The 26,592-nt window shown below is 42.0% G+C and overlaps 1 protein-coding gene across 1 annotated transcript in view; it reads left to right on the top strand.

The window, feature by feature from the left end:
* Window positions 1-26,592, top strand: part of CPED1 (cadherin like and PC-esterase domain containing 1) — a 211,846-nt gene that overhangs the window by 70,330 nt on the left and 114,924 nt on the right. Inside the window, exons 5-6 of the mRNA XM_041002454.1 lie at window positions 10,840-10,972; window positions 12,262-12,430. Coding sequence (XP_040858388.1) covers window positions 10,840-10,972; window positions 12,262-12,430 — 302 coding nt within the window. The remainder of the gene's footprint in view (window positions 1-10,839; window positions 10,973-12,261; window positions 12,431-26,592) is intronic.

The raw sequence follows: 26,592 nt of genomic DNA, 5'->3' as shown, positions 1-26,592 counted from the left end.
AACTTTTCAGATTATGTTCTTTAAGCTTCTCCTAGCACCACCTACTGGCAAAGCACAGAACTTCCTCCTTGCTCCTGAGCTGCTTGCGTTGATGACATCATAGGGACACAGAAGCAGTAAACTCCCAATGTCGACATTCCTTTCACAAACAGGAATTCTGGATGTGTGAAATGGGAACAAATTGCACTGGCCATTCTCTCCTTACGATGTTGCAAAAATTCTTCCTGAAAGATTACGTGTTATTAAATGTATAACAGGCATACATAAGGGATTCTTACCGAGGCTATTTAAGAGGGAAATTGAAGGAGGTTTTCAGTTTTCCACCTGGACATAAAACTGTCACAGCAATATGAGTTGTTGTTTTCAGAAATGTGCTGATTTAGAAGGAGTAAAGTACGTACAGCACAGTCAGGAGTTTAGTCACAGGCAAAATTAGTACAGCTTCCCCCCCACTTCTTTTACACTTAATTACAGTGGAGCTTTATGATTCATGTTATGTGATTATACACGTATAATAAGAAGCAGCGTTAACTGTTTTACTTCTGTCAGACGTTGTGTCAAACTTTACTCTTTTTAACTCTTTGTTGCCATGGAGGGGGACAGGTGTGTTCGTGTCCTTTCTAGAGGAATAAATAGATGTCCAAGCCCTTTGGATCGCCTGGCTAGGGCGCAGAAGATCTAGCCCTGACGTACTTTCCTAAAACTAGTACAGCAGCATTGAACCAGCACGGTGTGCTATAAGCCTGTCTCATAATGTGAGAAAATAAGAAAGACGCCGTTGAAAGAGAACGTACACCTGGGTCTATTAAAAATTTGAAATTGTTCTTTTATTATGTTTATTTTTTAATGCAAGAAACAGAGAGCGCGAATTCCCATTCACTGGTTCGCTCCCCAGACCCCCGCAGTGAGAGCCAGGAGCTCCGTGCAGATCTCTTGCACAGTGGGGGAATCCGGTTCCCTGCTCCCTCCAGGAGTTCCAGCAGCCAGGAGACTTACACCTGCTAGCCATCAGGAGGCTTGCACCTGCTAGCCATCAGGTCCAATGCCCAACCCCTCTCCTGATTCTTGCTCCCCTATCTTATTTATCGCAGCACTTACTCATCAGCACATGTGAGGTGACTTACTCCAGGCCGACTGTGGGTTTGCTCTTGGTTTCGTTTTGCTTTGTTTCGGTGTTCTCATAGGGACCTCAGCAAAGGGAACTGAGGCCTGAGACAGTCTGAAGCAAGTCCTTCAGTGTGCACCTGCACACCCCCTGGAGGGGCCTCCTGGTCCTTTCTTCCATGTCTCTGTTAGCCTTTTTCCTGAGGTGCTTCCTGCAGGTTCGGCTCCCTACACCACCTGCAACCTTTCCAGACAACACAGCAGCCTCAGGTGTGGAGTTGGAGGTGAGTGAGGTGTGAGCACAGCCACCAGCCTCCGCTTGGACTTGACCATGACCCCAGCTTGGGCCACTCAGGATGGCCAAGGATGTGTCGTCTTGACTTTTGGGGAGATGAGAGGATACTATATTTAGATCTAGCAAATCAATTTGTAATAAGTCAAATTGTTGTTGTTGCATTTCGCCCTGTAGAATCGATGGCTCAGGAGAGTACTTCCCAGGGCTCGTAATGTATTGACCTGATGACCAGGTGCTGCAGGGCAGTGCGCAGGTGTAGCTTCTGAGATCGGGCGCGTTCAGGGTGGTATGGCCATAGACTGTGCGCAGGTGTGGACTGAGCTGGCCTGCCAGAGGTCAAGCCCCGTCCTGGCTACTGAATGACGCACGATGCTTGGGGTCTTCCCCTCCTTCCTCGTTCCCCAGCTTTCTGTGCCGAAGGGATAATCATGACTGCTTCCTTGAGTTTGAGAAGGACTGCGTGAGATCAGATACCTAAAACACTTGATCTTGTGTTATTGTCACATGGTTCATCTGGAGCAAAATATCAGTAACTGCCCACATACATTAATTTTAATAAACCTACATAATATCCTAACTATTATCTTAAAGAAGATTAAAAATAATTTGTCATAGGGAGGCTTCAACAATTCAAATTGGAATTAAAAATAGATTTGTTTTGATGCCAAAATTTTTGATAAGCGTGGAATGTTTTTTCATAATATGCATTTTCCATGAACTCTGTGAAGATCTGTCTGTGTGGCTATCGAGGTGCTATCGTTGGTGCACAGTTAGAACCGCTTTCAATGGAACCGCTGCTAATGGAGATTGGAGCAGGAGCCTTACAGGATTCCATGCTTCCTGTTTCTGTTGGCAGTATGCCTTTCTAAATTCATGAAAATTCTTGGGGAAAAGTCTCAATAAATAAATAAATAAATAAAGCTTAGGGATCTTTTGCTTGACCTTGAAATCACATTCCTAAAAACTTCACGGTGTTAAAGCCGGATGCAGTGCTGCGTCTTACAGGTTATAGGGTTCAGTGCTAGGTTTGCAGCAGCCTTGTCTTCCTCAGCATCGCCGGGACGTGAGAATGCGGCATGGGCTGAGGCCAGCACACTGCTGCCCGCAGGGACACTCCACTGCTTAGCTGCAGCCTGGCTGTGTGCACGGAGGGCCGTGGGCACTTCACTGTTCAGTAGATGCTGAGCGCTGTGCCTTTCCAAACCTTACAAACCTGTAAGGGCCAGGTTTGCAGAACACGAGGCATCACCCTACCAATATGACCTTCATCCAGTCCATGTCCTTCGGAATGGTGGCACTGTTCCCAAAGTCCCTCTTGGTCTCACAGGGTGGATACTGCCAGCCAGGGAGCACATTTCTCTCTTCTTCAGCACGGCTATTCATCATTCGCCCATTTTACTCTGATGTCCTGTGGCCATCTGCTGTCACTGCACTCCTGTGGTCATGCCCGCCCACCTGAAGGCCTCTGCCAACAGCAGAGGCTGACCTGGTGGCGGCAGCTGTGGCTGCGCTGTCTGCTTCTAGAACTGAGATTCGTGCTATGCCCACTTTTCCTGTTGCTGCTGCAGCTGCTGCAGCTGCTGGGGCCTCAGCTGCACAGGCACTGGACACTCCTTTGTGTTCTCCAAAGCTTGCATTTCACCACGTCTGTAAGCAAAATCCATCTCTCTATTTCTTTCTGTTATCTGTAATGTCGTACTCTCAATGTCTCTTGGAGAACTTGAAATATATTTTTCTAGTATGGTTTCAGTCTTGACCAAAACGAGAGGTAGAATGTGTGGAATTGAAGGGCGATGCTATGGAAGCTGTCCTCCTCTTTCGGGTCATCCTGCTGTCCCTGAGCCGCCTTCAAGCTCCTCCTCGCTCTGACTGGTGACAGGTGCCTCACTGTCAGGCCGCACTCACCATTCTTCAGTCAAGGTTAAATTTCCTGGACTTCTTGATGGCCATAGAGCAGCTTCACACTCCGACACACTCCACCACACTGTGCAGCAGTAACCAGAGTTGTCTTGCAATGTCTTATGGACCCGAGGGTTTAGAATAATGACACCACCAAAACTAGGATGCTTTCTCTTTTTCCTGTTGTGGGGTGGTGATGGTGTGTTCGTTGCCACTATGCACTGATGGTGTCGCAACTGCACCTAAAATATTTCTCTTGTGCAGAGTTTGGTTCGAGAGCTGCATTTATCCTGCACGAGGAAAAGTCATGACTATTTATACTGTAGTGATCCAAATGCTGCAGACGCAGGAAGTTTACTTGGACTCTAAATACAGATTTAGGAAGAAAAAAGGTGATGACGTGGTTAAGTAAGCTGGCTACGCCTTGTCTTCTTCGGTGCAGTATTTGGTATTGCTTCAGCTTCAAGATCCCTTCCTCAGTCTTGTGTGAGTTAAACAGCCAATCTTGGAACAACTTTGTGTCGCGGAAGGGAAAGAGCTTTCAACTATATTCATAGCAGACGGAAAAAGCAAAGATGCCACCCACAACGCAATACGTATTTATAATCTTCTAGTGATTCCCTGATAAGTTCACATGTGCTGTGCCAAGAACCAAACGAGAAATGTGCCAGGTGTTCTCTGAGTTTTTAGTTAAGGAGATTTTACTGACTGGACAGGGTTTAATGAGTATTTTCTTGTTAATAACATATTGAAAGATTTCAGTTCCGCAGTGAGCATCAGGCCGTGAATCAGATAGATTATAGCTTACTGAAGAAAGCAGCACTGCAAAGGAAACAAACAAACAAAAAAAAGTGGAGTCTTGGATTAATTTTGAACATTTCTCATCAGAAATGTGTGTCTGGGGTAGCTATTTGGCACTGAGGTTGAGCTGTCACTCGGGCCACCCACATCCTATGTTGAAGTGTCCATGCTCAAGGCATGGCTCTCCTGACTGCAGCTTCCTGCCAGTGTGCGCCCTGCAGACAGCAGGTGATGGCCGAGCTTGGTGAGTCCCTGCCACCGACATGGGAGACTGGAGGGCTCAGTGTCCAGCTGCTGCCTGCTACAGTAGTGGTGTTACCGGCATTTGGGAGAGAATCAGCAAAGAGATCTCTCTCTCCCCTTCACTCTCTCTTTCATTCTCTCTCTCTCTGTGTCTCTTTTTCTTTCTTCCATTTCTGCCTTTCAAAGTAAATAAATAATATAAAAAGAAAAATAAGTATGTACCCTAATATTAGTTCAAGCTCTTGGGACCAACATCCACTGTAGATTTAAGGGGTTGAAGAAAATACAGAATCAAGAGCAACTTGAGAATCAGTGGCCATTGTGAATTGGGGACAGATGAAGTGATTGGCTTCGGGCACTGTGTTGAAATCCTCAAGTGCAAATCAGGTAATGGATAATAATGGCCGTGAACTTCTGCTGCTTTACATAATCCACAAAATTACACGAGCACTCATATATTCAAGCTTTCTCCTAAAGGAAGCTTCATTTGTCATTTCTTTCAACCTGTTTTTGCTCAGTTGAATCCCATTCTCTCAGAGAGAAGGAACAGAACAGCCAGTCAGGCAATAGAACATGGTGGCAACTCTAGAGGACTGAGCCAGGTGTGGCAAAGACTCAAGCAAAAATGGTGCTTTGTGGAAGAGCTGAGCATTATCTTGTGTTAAGGAAGCAGATAAAAACTAAAACACTTCTTTCTGGGAAAACAGTAGAAGATAGTCCAAGTGCCTGGGCCGTTGTAGCCAGATGTGAGATGGGATGGGCTGTGGCTCCTGGCTTTGCCCTGGCCCATGCCAACTAGCAGTGGACGTTTGGGGAGTGAGTCAGCAGATAGGTCAGTATGTTTCTCTGTTTCTGTGTTCCCAGTTCCTGTCACAGTACTTTTCAAATACATAAATCTTTTCCTTTTGTTTTTTAAGGAGGAGAAAATCTGTACTTTGATATTTTTATTATGCAATAATTTCTTCTATTCATTTAAAACCAGCTTGAATTCTTTCTACTATAAGACTTTAAATTCAGTTTCCATTTACTGGGTCTACACAGCTAAGCTATAAGAAAAAATTCAAGTGGTGGTGGCATGACTTTGAGTCTCAGTCACGCTAGAATTCACAAATTATTTTTTAAAGTTTATTTCATTTATTTGAAAGACAGAGTACAGAAAGAGGGCAAGAGAGAGAGAGCTTCAATCCACTGTACAAATGGCCTTTCTGGCTGGGGCTGGGCCAGGCTGGAGCGAGGAGGCAAGAACTTTATCAGGGTCTCCCACTGGGATGCTGGAGCCCAGGCAGCTGAGGAGCCATCTGCTGTTTTTCCAGGTACATTATCAGTGATCTAGATCAGAAACACAGAGCAGCTAGGATTCAACTGATGCCCTGCTGGGATGCTGGCTTTGCAAATAGAGGCTTAACAGGCTAGGCCATAGTGCCAACCCCTCACGAGATATTTTTAAATCACTGACTCCACAACCTCAATTTATGGAAAGCGTCTGGTGTCACAAAATTGTTTTCCTTGAGGGAGCCAACACGTTTGGTAGGAAATAGCAAGACATAAACAAGATCTTATCCTTCATCTGCCTCATCTAAAGCGTCTACGCAGACTAAAACACAAAGCTCAAGTGTCACGCATCTACACAGCTGTGTCAATTGTTACTGTTAACCAAAACGAAGTTTTGATATCAAAAGTCAGTTCAGCTTTAGGAAAATAATTAACATGTCCACAGATATTCATCTAGAAACTAAAAACATGTCCACAGTGCAAAACAGGAGAGATATCTCCAGCAAAATTTGGAGCATATCCTTTTAAAATATACAGTGTTTGAATTGAATGGCCTGGCCTAGATTCTCTCTGAAGAAGCACATTAACTTCACAGGTTAAAATCCAGACAAGAAGAGGGAAAAGGACAAAAATTTAATCTCCTAATTAACATTTGTAACAACCAGGAATTATTAATCACTTCAAATGTGAACACCCTTCCCCCTTTGGACCAATTCAATCGTTATTTCTGTGGTCATTTCAAAGATGTATGTTAAATAGGTCAGCCGGACTTGGCTAGGGATCAGCTTAATTAGCTAAGGTTGAAAACTGAGACACTCACAAACTCTTGTCAGGGTCTGCCTGGCTTCTGACTCATGCCCTTGCCAGTCCCGTCTATTCCAAACCTGACCCTGGGGCTGCCATCACATCGCCGGTCAGCTGGAGGGAAAAACCTGTGGACAAATTGTTCAGAAAGAAATATGTTGGTCAGTCTCCCAATTACATCCCCCCCTCCTTTTTTTTTCTCTTTTTTCTGGCTTGGCTCTGGTTCTTCTCTTGTCAGATATCCATTTAGTACCTGATGGTTGCCTTTTTGCCTCATTCCGGGAATTAAATCTTAAGAAAACCCTGATATTTTGAGCATGTGTTTGGTTCACATGTAACACATTTATTTGAAAATAATACAGAACAGAGAATGAAACTGACAGCAGTATTGTTTATACTTTATTCAACCAAAAATACAGGACAAAAATGAAAGGTTAGATTGACCCAAGAAACTGGCAGGAAAGGAGAGAGATGTTCATGCATGGGAATCATTTAAATAGGGGCAATGACCGCCAGAGTTTGAGCTTTGCATTTAAATTAGGATTGATTTAAATATGCTTAAAAAGAACTTGCAGTCATGGTTACCAAATCCCAGCAAGTTATTAATTACCCTGATCCAAATTCTATTACTAATATTTTATGGTTTGCTCCAGAAACTCTTTCTGAGGAAAAAAAAAGTTTAATATTAATAAAGTAATTAACTTATTTTCACAGTGAGCAGGCTTGGGTAGCTATTCTGTTATACTTGTTGCACTCTGTACACTTGTATTTGTAGTAATATTTGTTAGAGGATGTGTTTCAAATGATTATTAATGATGCTCATTAATTTATGCCAAAGTATTCATCTTTGGTCTTGCTGGAGTAGTCAAGCATTTTTCCATTTTTTATTTCTTTTCCTCTGAAAAATTTCATGCAGAAAAACATCAAAGGAAAATTAAGCTGCCATAAAGTAATAAAACAATCTTTCATGCTATTTGGTCATTGCAGTGAAATCATAGGGCAAGAAAATTGAAGCAGTAGTCTAGACATGGCTTTTATTACCAAGGAAAATGAGCAGAATTCAAGGTTCTTATGTTGTCACGGTTAAAACCTAGCACAGTCCATGGGGAAAATTATTTTCTGTCGGGTTGCATGGCTTTGACACGTCCCCTGAAAAAGAGAGGAAAAGAGAACATTTATGACATACATTTACTTAGTGTTCAATAAGCATTTGATTGATTGGTTTGGTTAGGTGGTTATGCAATGATGGACTTTGAAGTATACAGTATATAATTGATCTGGTCATTTTTATGTCCCCACTTTGAGACATGCATTTCATTTCCTATAACAAAGTGAGTTACCCCTTTTTGCATTTGTGGCTTGATTTATATAGATATATTACAGCATATGAAAGATTTCTAAAATCATAGAAAGTAAAATATTGGTATCAAACACACACAGGTACAATAATCTTTGATCTTGAGAAGTGAATCATGAGTTGCCTGGCTTAAGGCTAGAGTTATGTACTAGTAATAATTGTGTTTGGTGCATGCATTTTCTATACTATTTGCATAACATGAAAAGTAAAAATGTATTAAGAAATTGATGTATTACAGGGTCTAGATACCCAGTTATATAGTATCATATCAAGATATGAAATTGTCCAGGGCGTTTTGTCTGCATATCATGCATCTGCTGAAAGCCAGTTTTTTTGGTTGTTTGCAGAGAAAGTCTCTCTCGAAACAATAAACAGAGGAACAGAATTAAATGCCACAATAACCCAGTGAGTTCTCTGCTTCCTCCGTCCACAGAAACGGATGTGTTCTAGCTACCGGAATGTTCTTTCACATGTGTGTTTATGCACTTTCCTTCCTCCTCCATTTGCAGGCATCACGGTGTAGTAAAAGAAATAGTACATCGAACACTGGATAATTGTTGATAGTTGGCGAATATTCAGTTACCTTTTACCACAAAAAAGTTCTGTATGGACCTTCCTAGGCCATCCTGTTGGCATATACAAATGTTCTTACTTGAGGTCAAAGTAAATTTTGTCTTCACTCTTTCTCTACGTGCACACACACACAGCTGTTTGTCTCTCCAGGACATGAGTCTAGTGGGTTGGAGCTGTGGCCTAAGCCCTTGTTTTTCTAGTATGCTGTTCGGGTGAACTCCCTCGTCCTTTGGCTTCTGTTCAGATATCATGCTGAGGAGAGGAAAACGTTGGCATGTATCTGTCATGGCTGAGGCGTGAGCGGGGGCTGTTTCCCTAGCTGCAACCATCATGCGTACATAGTGGCTCCGCACACAGCTTTTGCCTTTTTGTTTTTGTCTCCTGCTGGGCACTTCTTCCTGAGCCATGGGTGGTAGGAGCTTCCGGTTTGGTCAGCGCTGGGAGGCTTTCCCATCACACCTTGCTCTTGTCAGCAGGCTCCTTACTCATCCCTGGGAGTCTGCCATCCATCTGTTTTTGCTGGGACCTAATAGGGATTTCCTGGCTAGCACTGCAGTTGGTGCATTTATTCATTTATATTTGCTATGCATGTAACTGATGAGGTGGTATTTGTAGAGGGGTTACACCCGGAGGCTAAGGGAATGGCTGCCAGGAGAAAGGACAATGGACTTTCTCAACTTCATTTGTAAATTCCTCCCCTTGAGCTACGAGGAGAAAGTGACTGAAATGTTGAGTCTTTTGGCATGTTCTTGACAACTTCCTTGAAACCACTGAGATACTTCCTTGGTGAAGGATTCATCTCTCTGACTTCTTCCAAGTTAGCTAAGCTGGGGCTCCAACTCACCATAGTTCCACATGGCAGCAAAGTAAGCGGTGAATCAGAGGAAATGTGGCTGTTATCCTGCTGTACAAAGGGAGATTGCAAAATGATTCTTCTGGAGAGGATCTTCTAGCAACACATTTAAAAGGAAAATTCCGCTTAGTAAAATTTTAATTAAAAATACTTTTTTCTTTCTAAAAATTCAAAGGCTAGCATGAAAATTTCAACTTTTAAAAATCAACGTCTAAGAAAAGAAAGCAACCCATGGCTCTTCATCGGTCATCTCCAGAAACCAAGAAGTTTCAATGTCTTTTATTATAATGTGTTAGAACTTCATTAATGGGAAGGCTTACAAATATGATGTCATTTTCTGAGCAAGGTCTCACTGTGTTAAATAATTAGATTTGGGAATACATTGAACAGCTTGACTCCTGCTGACTTTTACTTAAGAGTGTGAAGTGTTTTAAATCAGACTATGTTAGTATTGATGAAGTGTGCACAAGGGGGAGAATAATTGAAATGCTTTTTCCTGATTCGAGAGCCAGATGAATTCTGTAATGTAAAAATCCAGCACTGTGACCAAGGAGTAGGCAACCACTCTCACCTGCCGTTGGACAAAGTGGAAATTGGGGCAATGCTTTCGAAAGCAATGTGGTGATATCCAAAACATTGTTTAAGCCTTTACCCATTGTGCTGGCAATTACACATTCTGATAAGAATCTGCCCCTGCACATAAAATGTATTCATTGCAATGTTGTTAAAATAACAAAAAATATTGCAAAAAGAATTGAATAAATACCATATAAGAATGATTCTGTTAGATCTAAATTCATCGTTAAAATAGCCATTAAACTTCTACTCAACTACATGGAATGGTTCTAGTGTTTATTAATAGCTAAATAAACCAGGTATGGACCATTATGATAGCAGAACTACATTTATATGCATATCAATATGTGAATATTGCCAGTTTTATATATTAAGAAGTGTATGCTTCTATCCATGCCCTTATCTAGATCTTGAAAAGTTAATATGGCATGATCTTTAGTAGAAGGGATAGTTGGGCTTGAGTTAGAGGATGTTTTGTCTTTTCACTTAAAGACTTCTGATAAAATTTGCAGTACTTTTGTGTTGGTATATTTACATGGGTGATTGTAAGTAAGCAAGCACTTCATTTTTATGTGTTTTTAAAAAACCTAGTAATGAATGTATTACAAACGATAAGTGTTGCTGAGGATTCCAGGGAATGGGGTGTGAGAGACTGCATTGTGTTGTCAGGAAATCAACGCACATGTTCTCCAAGAGATTCTCATCCCACACAGAGGTCGCGCCCACCAGCCATCCTCCTTCTTACCTGGAGAGGCTGCCCCTCGCTCTGCGGGGGAGGGATCTGCAAGGGATGATATGGTTAGAGAAATCACACCGTCTCCCTGCTGAACGAGGATGTCGGGACTCAGAGGCCACCATTGTGGTCCTAGTCAGGGTCAGAATATGCCATAACGCAAAGGTCTCTCTGGGTGTGCATGGATCCCATCTGGATTCACAGCAGGGAGATCCACTGCTGTGCCTTTCCTGTGGCTCCTGGAGTGGAACAGGGTGTACTCTAGTTTGGAAGCAACTTCAGAAAGCAACAATCAGATGGTTCTCTTCTACCCTTCTGAATCTTTGCAGAATTGCGACTGCCTGTGAGTCCTTCTGTGTGCCTGGATCCGGAAGTACAATCCCAGCCAAATACTTCAAGTCATCTTTTAAAACCAGGGAAGCTGCACACATGGAAAGCGTGGCAATGGAGACCTGAGCTGCTGTAAGTTCATTGATTGTTGATGTCCAATCTGTGTTTGAGGAGACAGCCCAACGAGAGAACGGCATAGAGCACATCTTTGTGGTTTGCGTGATTAAATTCCACTATGACAGTTTCAGCTTTGCTTCCTTAACAATAACGTCATGGAGTTTCTTTTCATCTAATTCAGACTTCCCTTCTCATAGAACAGACATTTGGGTACTGGACTGTTATCTGGTAAATTATATTAATGGAAGTTGAATTTAAAGACTTGACAGTGGAAAACTACAAAGTTTTAACTTCCATTTTATACCTAAGTGGCATTGCCTTGGTCTATAAGTATGGAGAAATGCGTTTGTTCCCATCTGTTAAGTCTTGTTTGTTTTTAAGCCTCCAAGAATCTAAGAAGGCATTTGTACAATTGCGTTACTCCACATTCCTTTAGGGAAAGAATTTTAATACTAAATTAATCAGAGTGAAAAACTAAGATACTTTAATTATTTTATCAAAGGTAAAACTGCGTTTGCCTTATCTAGCTGTATTAAGCAGTATTTCAGAAATCAGTCATATTTATTGAAGAATTATAAAGATTATATGCTTGCACAACTCCAAAAGTTTTAAAATATTGCCAGTTTCTCATTGATCAAACTTAAATATGTAACATTTAGAAGCATGGTATAGAAAAGCAAACAGTTATACATTTTGTATCGTTTGTGATGAAAATGTATTTCCTTCATTAGAAAGCTTTTTTTTCCTTGTGGCATGAGCTGTTTTATTTTATTTTATTCCTTGTGCTGATTCCTGGTTACCTGGCATAAGGGGCATTAGGTAGCATTGAACTAGTAGAGAAAGCATTTGGATATTGTGTAACCTGTCTGCTACCGAACGAATACGCATCTGTCCATGCAAAAGAAAAAAGACAAAGGCAGCTCAGGGCAAAAAAATGATATTGTCAGAAAGTTCTTTCGCTGCTCCTAGAATGAAATCTACATCATTATTCGTGGGACAGTGTCATGAATATGAGGCCATGGATAATGTAACCAACTTTATTTACTAAAAGATGTTTAAATAGTATTTTCATAGCTTTTGCTTTCTTAAAAAAACAAGCAAAAAAGTTGATTAAATCTCCCAGGGAGAACTTTTACTTTGATCTCTTCTCCCATAGCTCAGCTCCCCCTGGTGGTGATTCTAATAAGCAGCTTCACTTATTGAAGGTGGTGTCTGCAGGAGGATGTGTGGGGTCTCCACAGCTTGGGGTAATTTGAGAATCCAGTGCTTTGTGCAGCATTAACTACAATGTTTTATGGTTTTAGGAATCAAACAACAGCCCTTGCTTCACACGAAACAATCTTCAGAGCTGAAGATCTCTCCGTGATTCTGAAAGCATACGTGTTAGTGACATCCTTAACCCCTTTGCGCGCATTCATTCATTCAACGGGTACAGTTTGGAATCCGCCAAAGAAAAAGCGCTTCACTGTCAAGGTAAAAGCTCCCCGGACACGTGGGTTGCAGATAAGTAACGGGAATTGGGCTGCCGTTCTCCGACCTTTGTGGTTATCAAATCCCTTTGAACCAAGATTGCATCTCTTTATTACTGCAAGAAGAGTCTCATAGAACAGGCACAAGTTCAAAGACGCACTAGAAACAGCTTAATTCACCGGGGATCATAAGGCTACGTCTTTTTATTCCTCAGCTTATCATTTTAGTTCAATTCTTTGACCTACGGTAGAGCAGGTTTTCAGCAGTGCACTGTTCACCTTGACTTTCCACTGATTCAGGAAAAACAAAGCCAATGCAAGCAATGAAAATATCATTCTGCTCCATTTTTGCAAAGCAGAACACCTCTTTTATTTCACTGGTTAGTAAGGAACGCTTTATGAGTGATCAATAGTGCTCTACAGCAAGCCATGTTATAACGGGTAATGAAGATGTGTTACAAAGGATAATAATAACCTCAACCTTAGTTATATAGGGTGACTCATGTTAAGTCAGTTGCAGATAAAGTCTAATGACACCATCTTTGATAAATTGCAAATAATTTCAATTTTGCAGAGGTGATTGTTCAGATTACAGATAGGAGGAAGCTGAAAGACTGTACAAGTGTCTCTTTCAGTTTTTAAGGGATTGGAAAGTGGAAGAACTTGATTTGTTTTTCAGAATTTATCTTACCTAAATTGCCTTGTGAATTGCTAAAAAATTCTCTCAGGGTGAGAATTTTTTAAATGGCCAATCTAAATAGTATCAATAAAAATTTGCATGTTGGCACGGTAAGAGGTCATAGGTGTTATATATCCCGGTATAGCAGAGAGCTTACATTTTACCAAGATTTATTTATTTTTATTGGAAGGAAGATTTTCAAGAGAAGGAGAGACAGAGAGAAAGAGCTTCTGTCTGCTGGTTTACTCCCCTACTGACTGCAATGACCGGAGCTGTGCCGATCCAAAGCCAGGAACCAGGAACGTCTTCCTTGTCTCCCACGTGGATGCAGGGTCCCAAGGCTTTGGGCCGTCCTTCGCTATTTTCCCAGGCCACAGACAGGGAGCTGGATGGGAAGTGGGGTAGCAGGGACACAAACTGGCACCTGTATGGGATCCTGGTGCATTCAGCCACTGAGCCATTGCATGGTGACTTCAGTTCTTCAGGCGGCTTCTTTGATCTTAAAAACAATCAGGCCACATCAGTCATATCAACAGTTGTGGTTTTCACTTCACCATGAGGAACTGGAATCTAATTTGACTTCCTTTAGCTTGTCTCCCACGGGTCTTTAGAGGTTATTTATTTATGTTTCCTTAATGGCTATTAAATTATTGCCATTTTCCCCTCTAATCGAATAAATTATATGAAATGATTTGATTGTTTTAGACCTACAGAAATTGTGATTTCATGGTCAAACCTACTGGTCAGAGCTCAGAGAGAAAAGCAGACATGTCAAATCAAGTCATATAACTCACACAGTCATCACACGTCTCCTGAGCACAGCCCAGGATTTCTGCTCTTCTAGAATGTTCAACAGTCCATGGAGCAGTTCTTTCTCTTTTGTCTATTTATCTACTTCACTCAACCCTCTCATTTCCTCTGTCCCTTCAGTGATTACTCTCACAGTGGTCTATGTGCATTTTTCATGTTCTTGTCAAACACATTTTCTGTGTGTTTTTAATTCGTATAAACAAATCTATGGGAGATTTTTTTTTGCTTCCTCTAGAGTTTTTGTATTCAGCACTATGTGTTTTTGGGAAAGAAGCCTGGTTGTGCTGGTTTCCATCTTTAGTGTCATCTTGTTGATGATGTGCAGAATGTCATCCGGTGAATTCCATTGCGGTTGACCTGCCTGTTCTTCCAGTAGACGCAGTGAGTGCTCCAACTCCTGACTGAACAGTGCTTCGAAACGAAAGCTCTTGGTATATGTCCCTTTGTGAACCTGTTTGAAAGTTTTTGAAGAATATCTAGCCAGCAGTAGACTGGTTCTGTCATATTTCATTCAAATGGATCAGTCTCCACTTGTAGTAGGGCCTCCGTATCTTAAAACATGGCCGACACTTGACTTCTCTTGGCTTCCTAAGTTTATGGGTCAAACAGGTGGCCTTGAGAACTCAGAGGAGAGCCAGGATGAAAGCAAACACTGCCCCCACCTCACATCTGCAGGCTCCAGGATCCCCTCGCCAGACTCCAGCTCTGTCCCTGTTCTCTGCCCCTCCCCATCCCAGCTCCATCCGTGCAAATGAGCTTTCAGCATCTTCCACTCAGATTCCTGCCTGTCTCTCATTCCACCAGTGCCAATTCACCATCCTAACAAAACTCTATAAAGATCTGATGTATGTTAAATAATTACTGAGAAGTATCTTTTTTTTTTCTTTTCATTTGTTTCAGTACTATCCTGCCATGCCAGTGGGAATAATGGCCTGTTGGTGACAGTTTTATGTATGCATTTCCTGAGAGTAAATCATTGAAGAAAACCCTCTGTGGTTTGGTTATCTTTAGATTTTTCAGGCTTTACTAACTATTTGTAAGGGTTCTTATTTTTCCTTTGGTCGTTTCTGTGGAGCAGAGGCGAACTGCAGTTGCAGCCTGGGGACTTGCACAACCCTTGTCATTCTGTCCTCTCCTTGAGACGTATCTTGTCAAGATCTCTCTCCTGATACCTCTGGTGATGCTGTTATCTGCTTTTGGAGGGAACTTGTGCAACTTCCTGGGTTAATGTGCAAGAAAGGAATGTTTCCTTACAAGGTCAAAGTTATGCTTGACGATTCAGAAAACAAGGGACTGTTTATGTAAACTTCAGCTTAAGTTCTTTGGACTTCAGTTAAAATAAATGGATCATAGCGATCTGGTAAATCACTTAACCAGCCTCTAGAATACAGTTTCCTTGTGCGATTTTTAGATGATTTACTGTAAAGATCATCCGTGCTATGTCAGCATTATGTCATACGCTGTGCCTAAATGCCACGAAACAATGCAGATGTGTGCATTCCTGTGGTCACGTGTGTGTACAGTCCTGAATTCAAAAACAAAAGTACTTAGTTAAGTGCATACTGATTTTTGCACAGTGCAGTGAGGCAATCCCACTCAACTGGCTTTTTATAGAACATTCTGGAAACTAAAGGAAGTATGAAAGTACTAACAGATACAACCAAGAGCTCATTGATTTCCCGGTCTGCTGCTGCTGAGACAGTTTGTGGAGCTTCGGGGAATGCTAAAAAATACCATGACTTGTAAATTTGATAAATACTGAAACATACAAGCTTTGTAAATCAAAATTTTGTTGTAAACCCCTGTCCATGGCTTGATAACAGTTACAGAGCTTAGGTGTTCAATGTTTGCAGAGGATGTTCAAATTTAGAAGGAGGGGAGATACGAAAAAAGAAAGAAAATTAGTATATAGTATAACCTTTATTTACGTACCCTTTGATTTTAAAACTGCCAGATTAAGTGGGTTCATAAATCCAGCTTTAAGCAATATTTTATTAAAAATGGCTTTCCATTGAAAGGTATCAATTTAATTGTAAAGGGAGTCCAGTTATACCAGTTGTATGTAGGAATTCAGGAGTTGAACTTTTCCAGAACCATTGTAACTATAACTTTTGGTTAAATGTGCCCTGGCTCTCTCTATCCTCAAATCATATGGATTAACTACAGGAAATGTTGTAAATTTAAATTTGGTTCTTACAGTAAAAAGTCACACGTTATCCCTTCATCCATCATAAATTACAGAGTCAGAAGCTAGCCAATGGGGAGGAAGCTTTGGCCTGTTAGTTTTTTATGAACCTGAAGATCCTTTATACCTGTAACCATAGCTGCCTGTCTTTATGAAAATGTATTGCTCATGTGACTGGTGACTTGGGGCAGGAGATTTTTGCCCAAAGCCTTAGTTTGCCCTTTTGAGCTATAACTTGAATTGATTCATTGTTCGATCAACCATGGCATGTTTGAAGATGCTATGCCTACTGACACTCGTGAGTTGTTATGAGATACAAAATTATATGAAGATGCTTCTTTGCATATTACTGAATCAGAGTTGATTGAACTGAATCAAAGGTCATTTTAAAAATTCACTATGAAGAGACTGCCCGAGTCCACTTTATCCCAACCTCTCTAGGGCGTTTTGTTTCGCAATGACGGATAAAAGGTATTGACAAACGAACCAGAAAATGACAGTTTGTTCTCTAGTAAGTGCAATGTGGATGCGACACTCTGAGTTTCTGGATGAGGCCCTTGTAGCTGAAACCCGAGAGCCGCTTCTCAAGTGTGTGTGAGAACCATCTTCAGCGTCAGCTGCAGGTGCAGCTCCCGCTGTGGGTCTGAGCAGCGGCTCGCTGCGAGCATGCTGGCCTTCTCCGGTGCCATTTCTCCAACCCAGAGCCCACAGCTCTCTCTGCTTCACTGCAGTCAACAGATGTGCATGGAGGGGAGAGTGCCTATGGCTGAGACTGGGGCATCGTCACTGCCAAGAGCTGCTCTTCGGAGATGCACGTCGCAGTGACAGGGAGGAGGTTGGCCTCACTTGTCGCTATTTATGCAATGCCTTTGGTCGTGTCAGGCAGGATGCCGCATCCCCAGGGTAAACACGAGTCATGACTGCAGAAGAAGGCCACTGCACGGGCTCTTGGGCACATGCAGTGTTCTCCGTGTCTTCGCTTTCTGTCTAAAACGGAAGGTTCTGGAACAGACCTTGTACGAGATGTTTTTCCCTGAGCGTTTGGCTCTTGGAAGGCCTGGGAGATTTATGTCAGCTCTAGAAAGAATGTGACTAAAAGGCTGCTCCTGAGAGTCTGTTAAAAAAAAAAGATCTATGGCTTAAGCTACTCTTGCTTGGATGGAATTTAAAAATTACATAAAGGTGTTCATTTAGAAGTCTGATTTTTTTATGACTAGAAACTATGGGTAGCCAGCTATAATTAAATGGACGTGGGACTGCGCAGTCCCACCGGCCAGTCCATGTCGCTGTCAAGTACTGCTTCCCATGTGGTGAGCTCCAGAAAAGCAGTGATTGTAACGGTGCTTGATTTTAGCGCCTCCATCTAAAACAGCTCCATGTTGCTTTGAGGACGTTGCTGACAAGTTTCTCTCTCTTTACAAAAGATTCACTTATTCATTTATTTCATTTGCCCTTTTCCCAACTTTGTCCCATAAAAGTTGTGTCAGGTAATTTGGTAAGTTCATTCAAATTAAAGATTGAGTTTGTATCACAGAGAGAACATTATTTGGCCCAGAGAATCATGGGAGAAGGCCGTGGCTCTCAGTTTCAAAGATGAAACATGAGTCTGTGTCCACAGAGCCTCCCCAGGGCCCGGGCCACAGCACGCAGCTGAGCTGATCCAGAGCCAGGAGCCAGGGGCTTCTTCCTGGTCTCCCACATGGGTGTAGGATCTCAAAGCCTTGGGCCGTCCTCAACTGCTTTCCCAGGCCACAGGCAGGGACCCAAGTGGGAAGTGCAGCAGCCAGAATACAAACCAGCATCCATATGTGATCCCAGCGCGTGCAAGGCGAGAACTTTAGCCACTAGGCTATTGTGTCAGGCCCTATTTTTTGCTATTGCAAAATTGTCTCTTTTGAACTACTGAAATGAACTTACAGCTTTATGCAAACGTAATGAATTGATACATATTCTCTATGTAGTATGTGTAGCTGTAACACATATAAAACTATAATGTATGATTGTAACCGCGTAGACCTGAAATGGAACCCTAGTGAACACATTGGCTGACTGGTATTCCCTTCAACGCTGGAAAATCGATATCAAGTCCAGTGTTTCAATGTGGAGTGGATGAGGAGGGCTTGCAGCTGTGTCAGCAGAGGGCCTGGGGTCGGGCAGTGCCTGTGTGTCTCACCTCCTGGTCCTGGGGTGCAGTGCGGGAGGACCGAGTAGAGCTTCCTGCTGCCCATCTGGAAGACCAGGCTGGACTTCCCAGTGCTGGTTAACCAGTGCTGGACTTAACCAGTGCTCTGGCTGCGCTGGGCACCTGGGGAGTGAACCAGTGGATGGAAGAAGTGTCTGTTTCTTCCTCTCTCTGCCTCTCAAATAGTAATCATGCAGCGGAGACGAGGCTGGGAGGAGACGCCTCCGGGACACTTTGGCTTGTTCTAAGATGAGCACGTAAACCCGGGGGGCTCAGCCTCCTGGCCGACCCTGTGCCTGGGCGGAAGGGAGCGTCTGCTCTCCGGTTCAGTCTGTGTCTGCGTGGATGGGGAGTACAGGGCTCACGGAGGAGGGAGATGCTGAGCAAGCCGGACCTGGGCATGCGCAGACTGTGGACTCTCCTCTGTCCTCCTCAGCGCAGGAGTGTGCTTCTGGTTTCTGATTTTTTTTTTTTTTTCTGACCACAATCTCTCACTGTAAGTAAGTGTTTGGAAGAAGAGCAGCCCGGGGTGGAGGGGCAGGAGACTTCCCTGAGCAGTGCTTCCAGGGGCCACTGAGGCACAAGGAGACTGAACGTGCTGGTAGCCCTTGAAAAAAGAGGTGAGATTTATTCATGATTTAGAGAGAAGTCAAACCAGTAATGCCTTGAGACACGGAGTGGAAGGCAAAATTCGCGTGCAAGTGCCCTTCCCGGTGACCGGTTTCCTCGGGAGAATAAGCCCTTTGCAAAGTGGAAGGTGAATGCAAAGTGATCACAGTGAAAATACAGCTGCAGGCGTCTCCCAAAATTAATTATAGTAATGTTTATACAGAAGACGGGGAAAATATGCTGGCATTTTTGAGTATAGGAAGCAAAGTACTTCTGCACCAGAACGCATTGGAGCATATTACATGTTTGTCATTTTCAAAGTTTCTATTAAAATTCCCCTTTACTCTTTGGTAGCTGTCTCAAAGGCTGTGACAAACTCTAAATATAAAATATTCCCAAATGTGCCAACTAGGTAAAACTGATTTGTCTGCTGAAAGACAGACTTTTGCTGCCTTCGGGAGAAAGTCTGACTTGCATTTGTCCTATGTGATTTATGGATTGTAGGTTTAAAATGAAATACAGGCTTTCCCTCCCATATATTAAAATATGATTTCAAAAAATGGAAGAAATAGCTCTCTAAGTCACCAAGGAAACCCACCTAGCTATTTGGGGAAGCAAAAAAGTTGCTCTATTGCCCCCAAGTGGTCCTTGTTGGCATTACACTGATGTCCTGAGCAGTCCAACCAGAGAGAAAAAACAGCAAAAAGCTTAGGCAGCAAAGCTTCGACCTTCTTTCACTGGGCTGTACATATCCATCTTGAAAAGCTATTTGATAACCTAAGCTTCTGGTAGCAATCCTATTTTGCTAAGTAGAGATTCTGAAGTATGATAATTCCTCCATGTAATTTAATTAGCCTGAGCCACAAAATTATTTGGAGTGACTTCAGCACATTTGTCAGACATGGATAGTGAATGATGTTTCTCCACGTAGGAAGATTCTGCAATGTACAGGATTTGTAATGGCTACGGATTTCGTGCTGGCACTTGTAAGAGACCCAGGGCCTTGACTGCATTCCTTGGGACACGTGTCTTTTGTGCAATTTCTGTTTTATTCCAGTCTGCACTTTAAACCTGGTTCCAACCCAAATGTCTTTGCATTGTGAACACGACCTAGTGCTGTGAGGACAAAGGGAGAATAGTGCCCTGTGGTTCTTGAGCACTGTGGAGTTGACAGAAACACGGAGTATGGAGTCCACACACACACACACACACACTCACACACACACACACTCTCACACTCACTCACACACATACACACACTCACACACACACTCACACACACTCACACACACACTCACACACACTCACACACTCACACTCACACACACACACACTCACACACACACACACACACACACACACACTCGTGAGTCTGTGTTTGCATCTGCCGCAACACGAAGACCTATTGCCCTGCTTTTGTTAGTAATTCTGGATTTTCTCACTCGCTAACATGCATAACTCTGTCCCTTTGACCTCAGAGAGTGTGTGCCTCCCCAAGCCTGGGCATCCAGTTTCTAGAATCTCCATGAAGCAGGGCTTGAAAATTTGGAGGAATGAACTTGAGGCGGGAAAGGAAAGGCCAGGTGCTCACAGCCATGTGCTCATGCAGCGTGGCTCGCCACCCCATGTGACCTTGCGTATACTTGCTGCCCAATTTTCCGAGATGAGACGAGATCGGGCGCGTTCAGCGTGGTATGACCATAGACGGCCCAATCTTCTAGAGCCCAGTACCGCCGGATATCACAGCGCCTCCCACTTTTTTTTCTTTAACACAATTCTGAAGTGGTAATTTAGAAATTTCTGGAAGGACAGTTTTTACTAGAAAATTTCCCCAAATTTAGTTGAGAAGTGTGAAAATTTTCCTATGTGCCGGTTGCCTAGATCATCTATGTGAAGAATCTCTACTTCGCTCACGGAGCGGCGTCATTGCTCTTTATTCAGAAGTCACAGAAGAAAAACAGTATGCTAAGGAACTTTTTTTTCGTTGTCTTGTTTTCAGGAGTTAAACTAGAAAAGAAATGTAATGTTCAAATACAAATGGGCGGAATGATGGCATTCCTTCAGGCTGAGTAATACTCAGAGATCTGCTTGCTTTTTACTGGAAAGGCTACAAGAGGAACACACCAGTGCTGGAGCTGTTTGGCTGGAAGTACAGGATCGAAGACGCCCAAGGCCTGGCTTCCTGGGCCCTGGGAATGGCGTGGAGATGGAATGTGCTGTACCCAGCCAAGAGACATGAGTTTGTCATTTCACCTGCCGGATGCGTCTTCCACATCTGTGAAAAGCCATCTTACGGATTGACTGATTTTTTTGTGTATGTTCGTTGTGCAAATATTTACTGGGTGCCTACCACAGATATGCAAGACTTCATGTGAAGGCCCTGCTATGGTTTCAAAAGCTCGCAGTTGAACCCTTAATCCCCAGGTTCCTGTGAATGGTGGTTGGAGATGGGGCCCTTAGGGGAGAAATTGGGGTTAGATGAAGCCAGAAGGCATTGCAGCTTCATAGGTGGAAGACAGACCTGAGGAGGTGCACCTGCCTTGCCCTCCATATGATGGCCTCAGAAAGGGTCCTCCCTGGAGGCTGGGAGATGCTAGCCTCGTGCTCTTGGATGCCCAGCCTCCAGTACCCTGAATCAAATACAAATACACCGTGATTCCTTGTACCTCACCCTGGCTTTGCTATTCAGTTTCAGCAATAGAAAACAGAAGAAGATGACTTCATGGTAACAAACGAGACAAAATCTTTGCCTTCAGGGATGCACTGGCAGGAAGTTAGATATACAGTGGGAGAACCAGCACTGGAATTAGCAATTCCATATAGGCCTCAGGTATTCAGAGCAGTGGCTTAACGGCCTGTACTACAATGCCCACCGCTAAAGCTTATTCTTATCTAGAATGATTGAAGGAAATAAATCATTATGTGTAAGTAAGCAAATACAGATGATTACATATTCTGAATCTAGCTAAGAATGAAATGAGCAAGATGTCCTTCACTTTGTGGGTAAAGTCTCTGTAAATTAGATTATTTGCATTTCCACTTATTCAGCCATATACAAACCAAAGGCTTTGACTGCACACAATATTGAAAAGGAATATTATTTTTTTAAGTTTAAAAATATTTAAGAATTGCCTGTATCACTTTTTGAGTTCTCACAAAAATGCAGTTTGAAAAAAGAAAAGGCTTGAAGGTCTTTTACTGTTCACCACGTTGCCCTTCTCTGCAGTAGCATCTTGGACTTTCCCTTTATGAACAGGGAGTGCCTCGTTTGGAAGTGGCTTCATGACGATGGCTTGGCAGCACGGGGAAATGAGTGACTGGGAGTTAGAATTAAGTACTCCATCCTTGGGACACAATGGAAAGACTGATTTGGGCTAGATGGCGTCATGTTTGCCTGGCTACCACAGCAAGAACTTTTAAATCACACATGATAATTAAGTTTCCATTTAAAACATCCTGTGTAAAGAATGAGATTATGATTGATATGAGACCAGCGTTCAGATAATTGATTCGAGAGAGGTGTGAGGGAAGAGCTGGGAATGGTTATAAATCTGCTGCAGGTTCAGCTGGTTTTAACAGCACAACCACTCCTAAGCTGAGACCCTCTGTCTTACTGCTTTCTTTATTGAACAACTATTCTTATGACAAATATGTTTCCCTTTCTGTTGTGATTAACCATGACACTTAATAAAACCTAAAGTAAATACTTGGCATAAAATATACAGCATATAAATTGAAAATATTTTCCCTCTTCTTCTGATGAAATTGAAAGCATTTGTAGTTATATGAATCAGGTATCTTTCTGTCAAATACATCTATTTGCACATTTTTTGTACTGCCTGTTACAAATATCCATTTTACCTGTCACAAATATTACCAGCTAACAGTGGAATTTTCTAGTCAATGACTATTAATAGAAATAGAAAAGTTTTCAAATAGGCTGTCAGATCTTATTTTACTGGAAATGTGAGGAAGACTTGTGTTTAAGCTTAGTGGAAATAGTGGTGAATGATGGCATTCATATAATGAAAATGAGTAGACATATACACGCAGAGTTCAGCGGTAAAGTTTTTACAACTTCAACTTTGCTCGTTACTGTTAGATCTCTCTGCTCCTTTATGTCTCACTCTAAAATTCCAGCAGGTCTAATAAAGAAAGCCTTTGAGTTCTCCAAGACTGTTGAATATAATGCAATCAAGATTCTGCCACTCAAAGTAAATGATTAATTTTTATTCCCTCCACTGCTTTTTGTAGTTCTGGGCTCTGCTCCTGATCAGTTGTGGCACACACTTGTGGGAGAATTTGAAATTCTCAACTATGAAACTGCTTCAATCTCACTGAATCTGCCTTCTGAATTCCCAAGTTTGGTGTATGTTTTAAAGCTTGGGATTGTTAAGAACTTACCCATGAATAAAAATTTATGGCTATGGAAACATAAAGTATTTGAAAATTAAAATTTTTCATCTAATTCCAGGAAATGGGTGAGATGTATACACATTTAGGTTAAACCAATTCTGTTTTTCCTTGGCCACTATTTAAGCAAGGCAGTTTTCAATGAGCTAAAGTTAATGATGAGAATATTTATATTCTTAGATCATTTGATTTAGGACAATTTTTTCTTGATCCAGGCAATTTGAATTGTTACCAAAAAATTTCTGGCTTTTCCGAAAGGCAATTAGGATACATTAGTACTCACGCTGTTGAACTGATATTCTAGATGGTGTGGTTATAAAGGCTGACAGTTTCAAGCTCATTTTTCCAGAAAGCAAAAGCACATGATTCATTTGTCTCTGTTTCGGGATCCATCCACGTTCCTGAATCTTGTACCCTCAAAGGCCTGGGGCCGCAGGAATGCCTTCCACCTCACGCTGCCGACCTCCCAGTTCTATCACCGTAGGCATGAACTTACCCTCTCGACTCCCTGGAGTAGGGAGAATAAGTAATTACCTAATAGCACGCCAATAAACACAAACAAAAGGGTGCATGGTAGTGTCTGTTACGTGGTGTTGTCTTAGCTAAGGGTGGTGGTTATTATTAAATGCAACACAGAATTATACCCAACTATCGTATCATGTACCAAAGTGAAAAATTCCATCGCTACTTAGGTTTGTAATTTAGTCATTTTTACTCCCTCATATCCCTTTTCCTCTATTTTAAAATATCTGATTTTGCACCCTGAAACAGATTCCTTTAAAGCATGAGCCTACCTGCACTGTAGCTCTCGCTACAGCCCCTTGACATGTAACTGATGTGCTGCTCTGGTCTGGCCACAGAGAGGGCTGGGATCCCCTGCTGGGAGTCATGTGCACCTGCAGCACCCCGGAAGTCCCTACAAGGGTCCACAGGCACTTGACTGGTGTCTCAAGACTCAGTGTCCATGGGGACCTTTGGTGTTATCTGCTAAAGATCCCTCAGAGCAAGTTCTTTGCCACTCCTTGCACACACGCCCTCTGCCCTCCGAAGAAAAGTCCCAGCGTTCATTTACCTTGATGAGAATTGCTCTAGGGTTAAAAGAGCTCTGTCTCCTGCCCCTAAAAAGGCGAGAGATACATCTAAATATGCCATGATATCCAGTAGGGAAATTGAAGGTAACACATCTTTCACAACTGAGACCATTTTCAGTTTGTTTTCAACAAATTTTGAACATTTCATGATAAATTATTGTGATTTTTTTTCATGTATCTTGGAAGGAGTTCAAAGAATGATTCAGTGTTGCTATAAATAAACTCTCCCATAGCATCTATGTGTTAATGTGTACAAATTTCATCTGTGCTTATAGAAAGATAATATTAATGCTGTTGTGAGTCTTTCTCAGTTTAGCAACAAGTAATATTCTGTCAGTGGATACATGAACGAGCTGGGTAAAAAGTCCAATTCCATTGCAAGGTGCATTTCAATGCAATTTTACTTTTCCGCTTTAGGAATTAGTTAATAAAATACGCATTTCTAGTATTTTTGATGGATTGTGATGATGAAAGGTGTATTGTCACTCCTCAGAAGAACATTTTCTTGCTAAAACTTGGTTTTGCAAGTTTAGTTGTAAAACCTTTAGTTGTCGAAACCTTTAAAAATTTTATAAATGTATTTTTTTAGTGAAAATTATAGGGCAATCAAAAAGACTTTCATTTAAAAACGTATTATATTGGAATAAAATCCGAGGCACTTGGATGACTTCACACACATTTTAAGAGTTCTTCAAGACGCTAGGAGATATATGAGTTAGGTTCAAGTCAGACAGAAGGTTAGGGTTGGAAGAGGGCGGAGTAATGATGCAGCCCAAAATAGCAGCTTTCAGTTCAGCTGTGTTCAATATGGATGGATGTGGCTAGTCCTAATCCTCTTTGTAATTTGGCCAAAGAGAACACAAGCTTGGATTTTATATATTTAATCAAATGCCGTTGGTTCTATCCCCAAATAAAATTGAATTTGAGCTCTTGTGTTATATAAGGGTTAAAGTACTTGGGGGGAAAAAAAGTATTTTTCAAAACCTATGAATGAATTTTAATTTTTTGCACAAAATTGTTTTTTTCCCGTAGTTCTGTTTTCTGTGAACTTGAAAGTATTCCTATGTTTCTTTTAAAGTGTTCACGGTAGCACGAAATGGCCAGCTCGCATGCTCATCCTTGACTTGCCCTCTTGCCGTTTTACCTGCATTCAAGCTGATTCTGTGTTGTTTTACGTTCTAAACCAAAAGGTAAAAAGTTCAAGGCTATCAGAGTGTAACCGTGGGCAACACAGAGCCTCAGAAGAGGTGGCATGGGAATATACAAGTTCACGGCTGTGTGCAGGAAACGAGATGCACAGCATGGGAAAGATCATCTTTTGCTTTGTTTTGCAAATTTAAAGAAATGATCCTTTGGACTTTGGTGGTGTAAAAAGTAACTGAGGGTTAACCACTATTGTTAGAGGCAGTGTAGCTGTGAAAAAGACTTGTTAAAACATTTTAATTAGACAGTTGTTTGACACAACTGCTTGGGACACTCACATTTTCCATCAAAGTTTTAGATCTAGAGTCCAGTCTTGGCTCTGTGCCCTACTCCAGCTTCCTGCTCAGCTCATCTAGGAGGCAGCAGGTACACAGCTCAAGTGCTTGGAAGGGAGACACAGAACGACTTCCCAAGCCCTGGTTTCACCTTGGCCCAGTCTTGACTGTTTGGGGAGTGAATTGTTGCATGGAAGATATTCTCTCTCTCTATTTTAATAAATAAAATTTATACTTAAGAATTATTTTTAAAAATTCAAATCTAAACATAACATAAAATGTACTGTCATAACCAGTTTAAGTGGACAGAGATAAATATATTCATGATACAGATTGAATCTCCAAAACTTTTGGTGCAGCTGACATGATACAGTCTTGAGCAGTAATCCCTTTTTCCCTGTAGTCCCTGATAATCACTTCTCTGCTGTATGTTTGATTACTCCAGATATGACATAAAAATGGAATCACCCAGCATACTTTGTAATTAGATTACCCTATTTAGCATAATACCTTCTACACTCATCAATGTTGTAACGTGTGTCGGAATGTTCTTCCTTTTGAAGCATTCATCACATGTTTTCGTTTATCGCTTCGTCCTCTGTGCACTTGGGTTGCTTCCATCTTTTGGCTATTATGAACATGTGTGTGCAAATATCACTTTAGGACCCTGCTTTCAGTTCTCTTGGATGCTTATCCAGAAGTGAAATTGCTGGATCATG

This window comes from Ochotona curzoniae, unplaced genomic scaffold, assembly GCF_017591425.1.
Source record: "Ochotona curzoniae isolate NIBS_2020 unplaced genomic scaffold, NIBS_Ocur_1.0 scaffold_2476, whole genome shotgun sequence".
Taxonomy (NCBI): Eukaryota; Metazoa; Chordata; class Mammalia; order Lagomorpha; family Ochotonidae; genus Ochotona; species Ochotona curzoniae.
The sequence above is the reverse complement of the archived record's forward strand: the minus strand, read 5'-3'. Positions and strand labels throughout refer to the sequence as shown.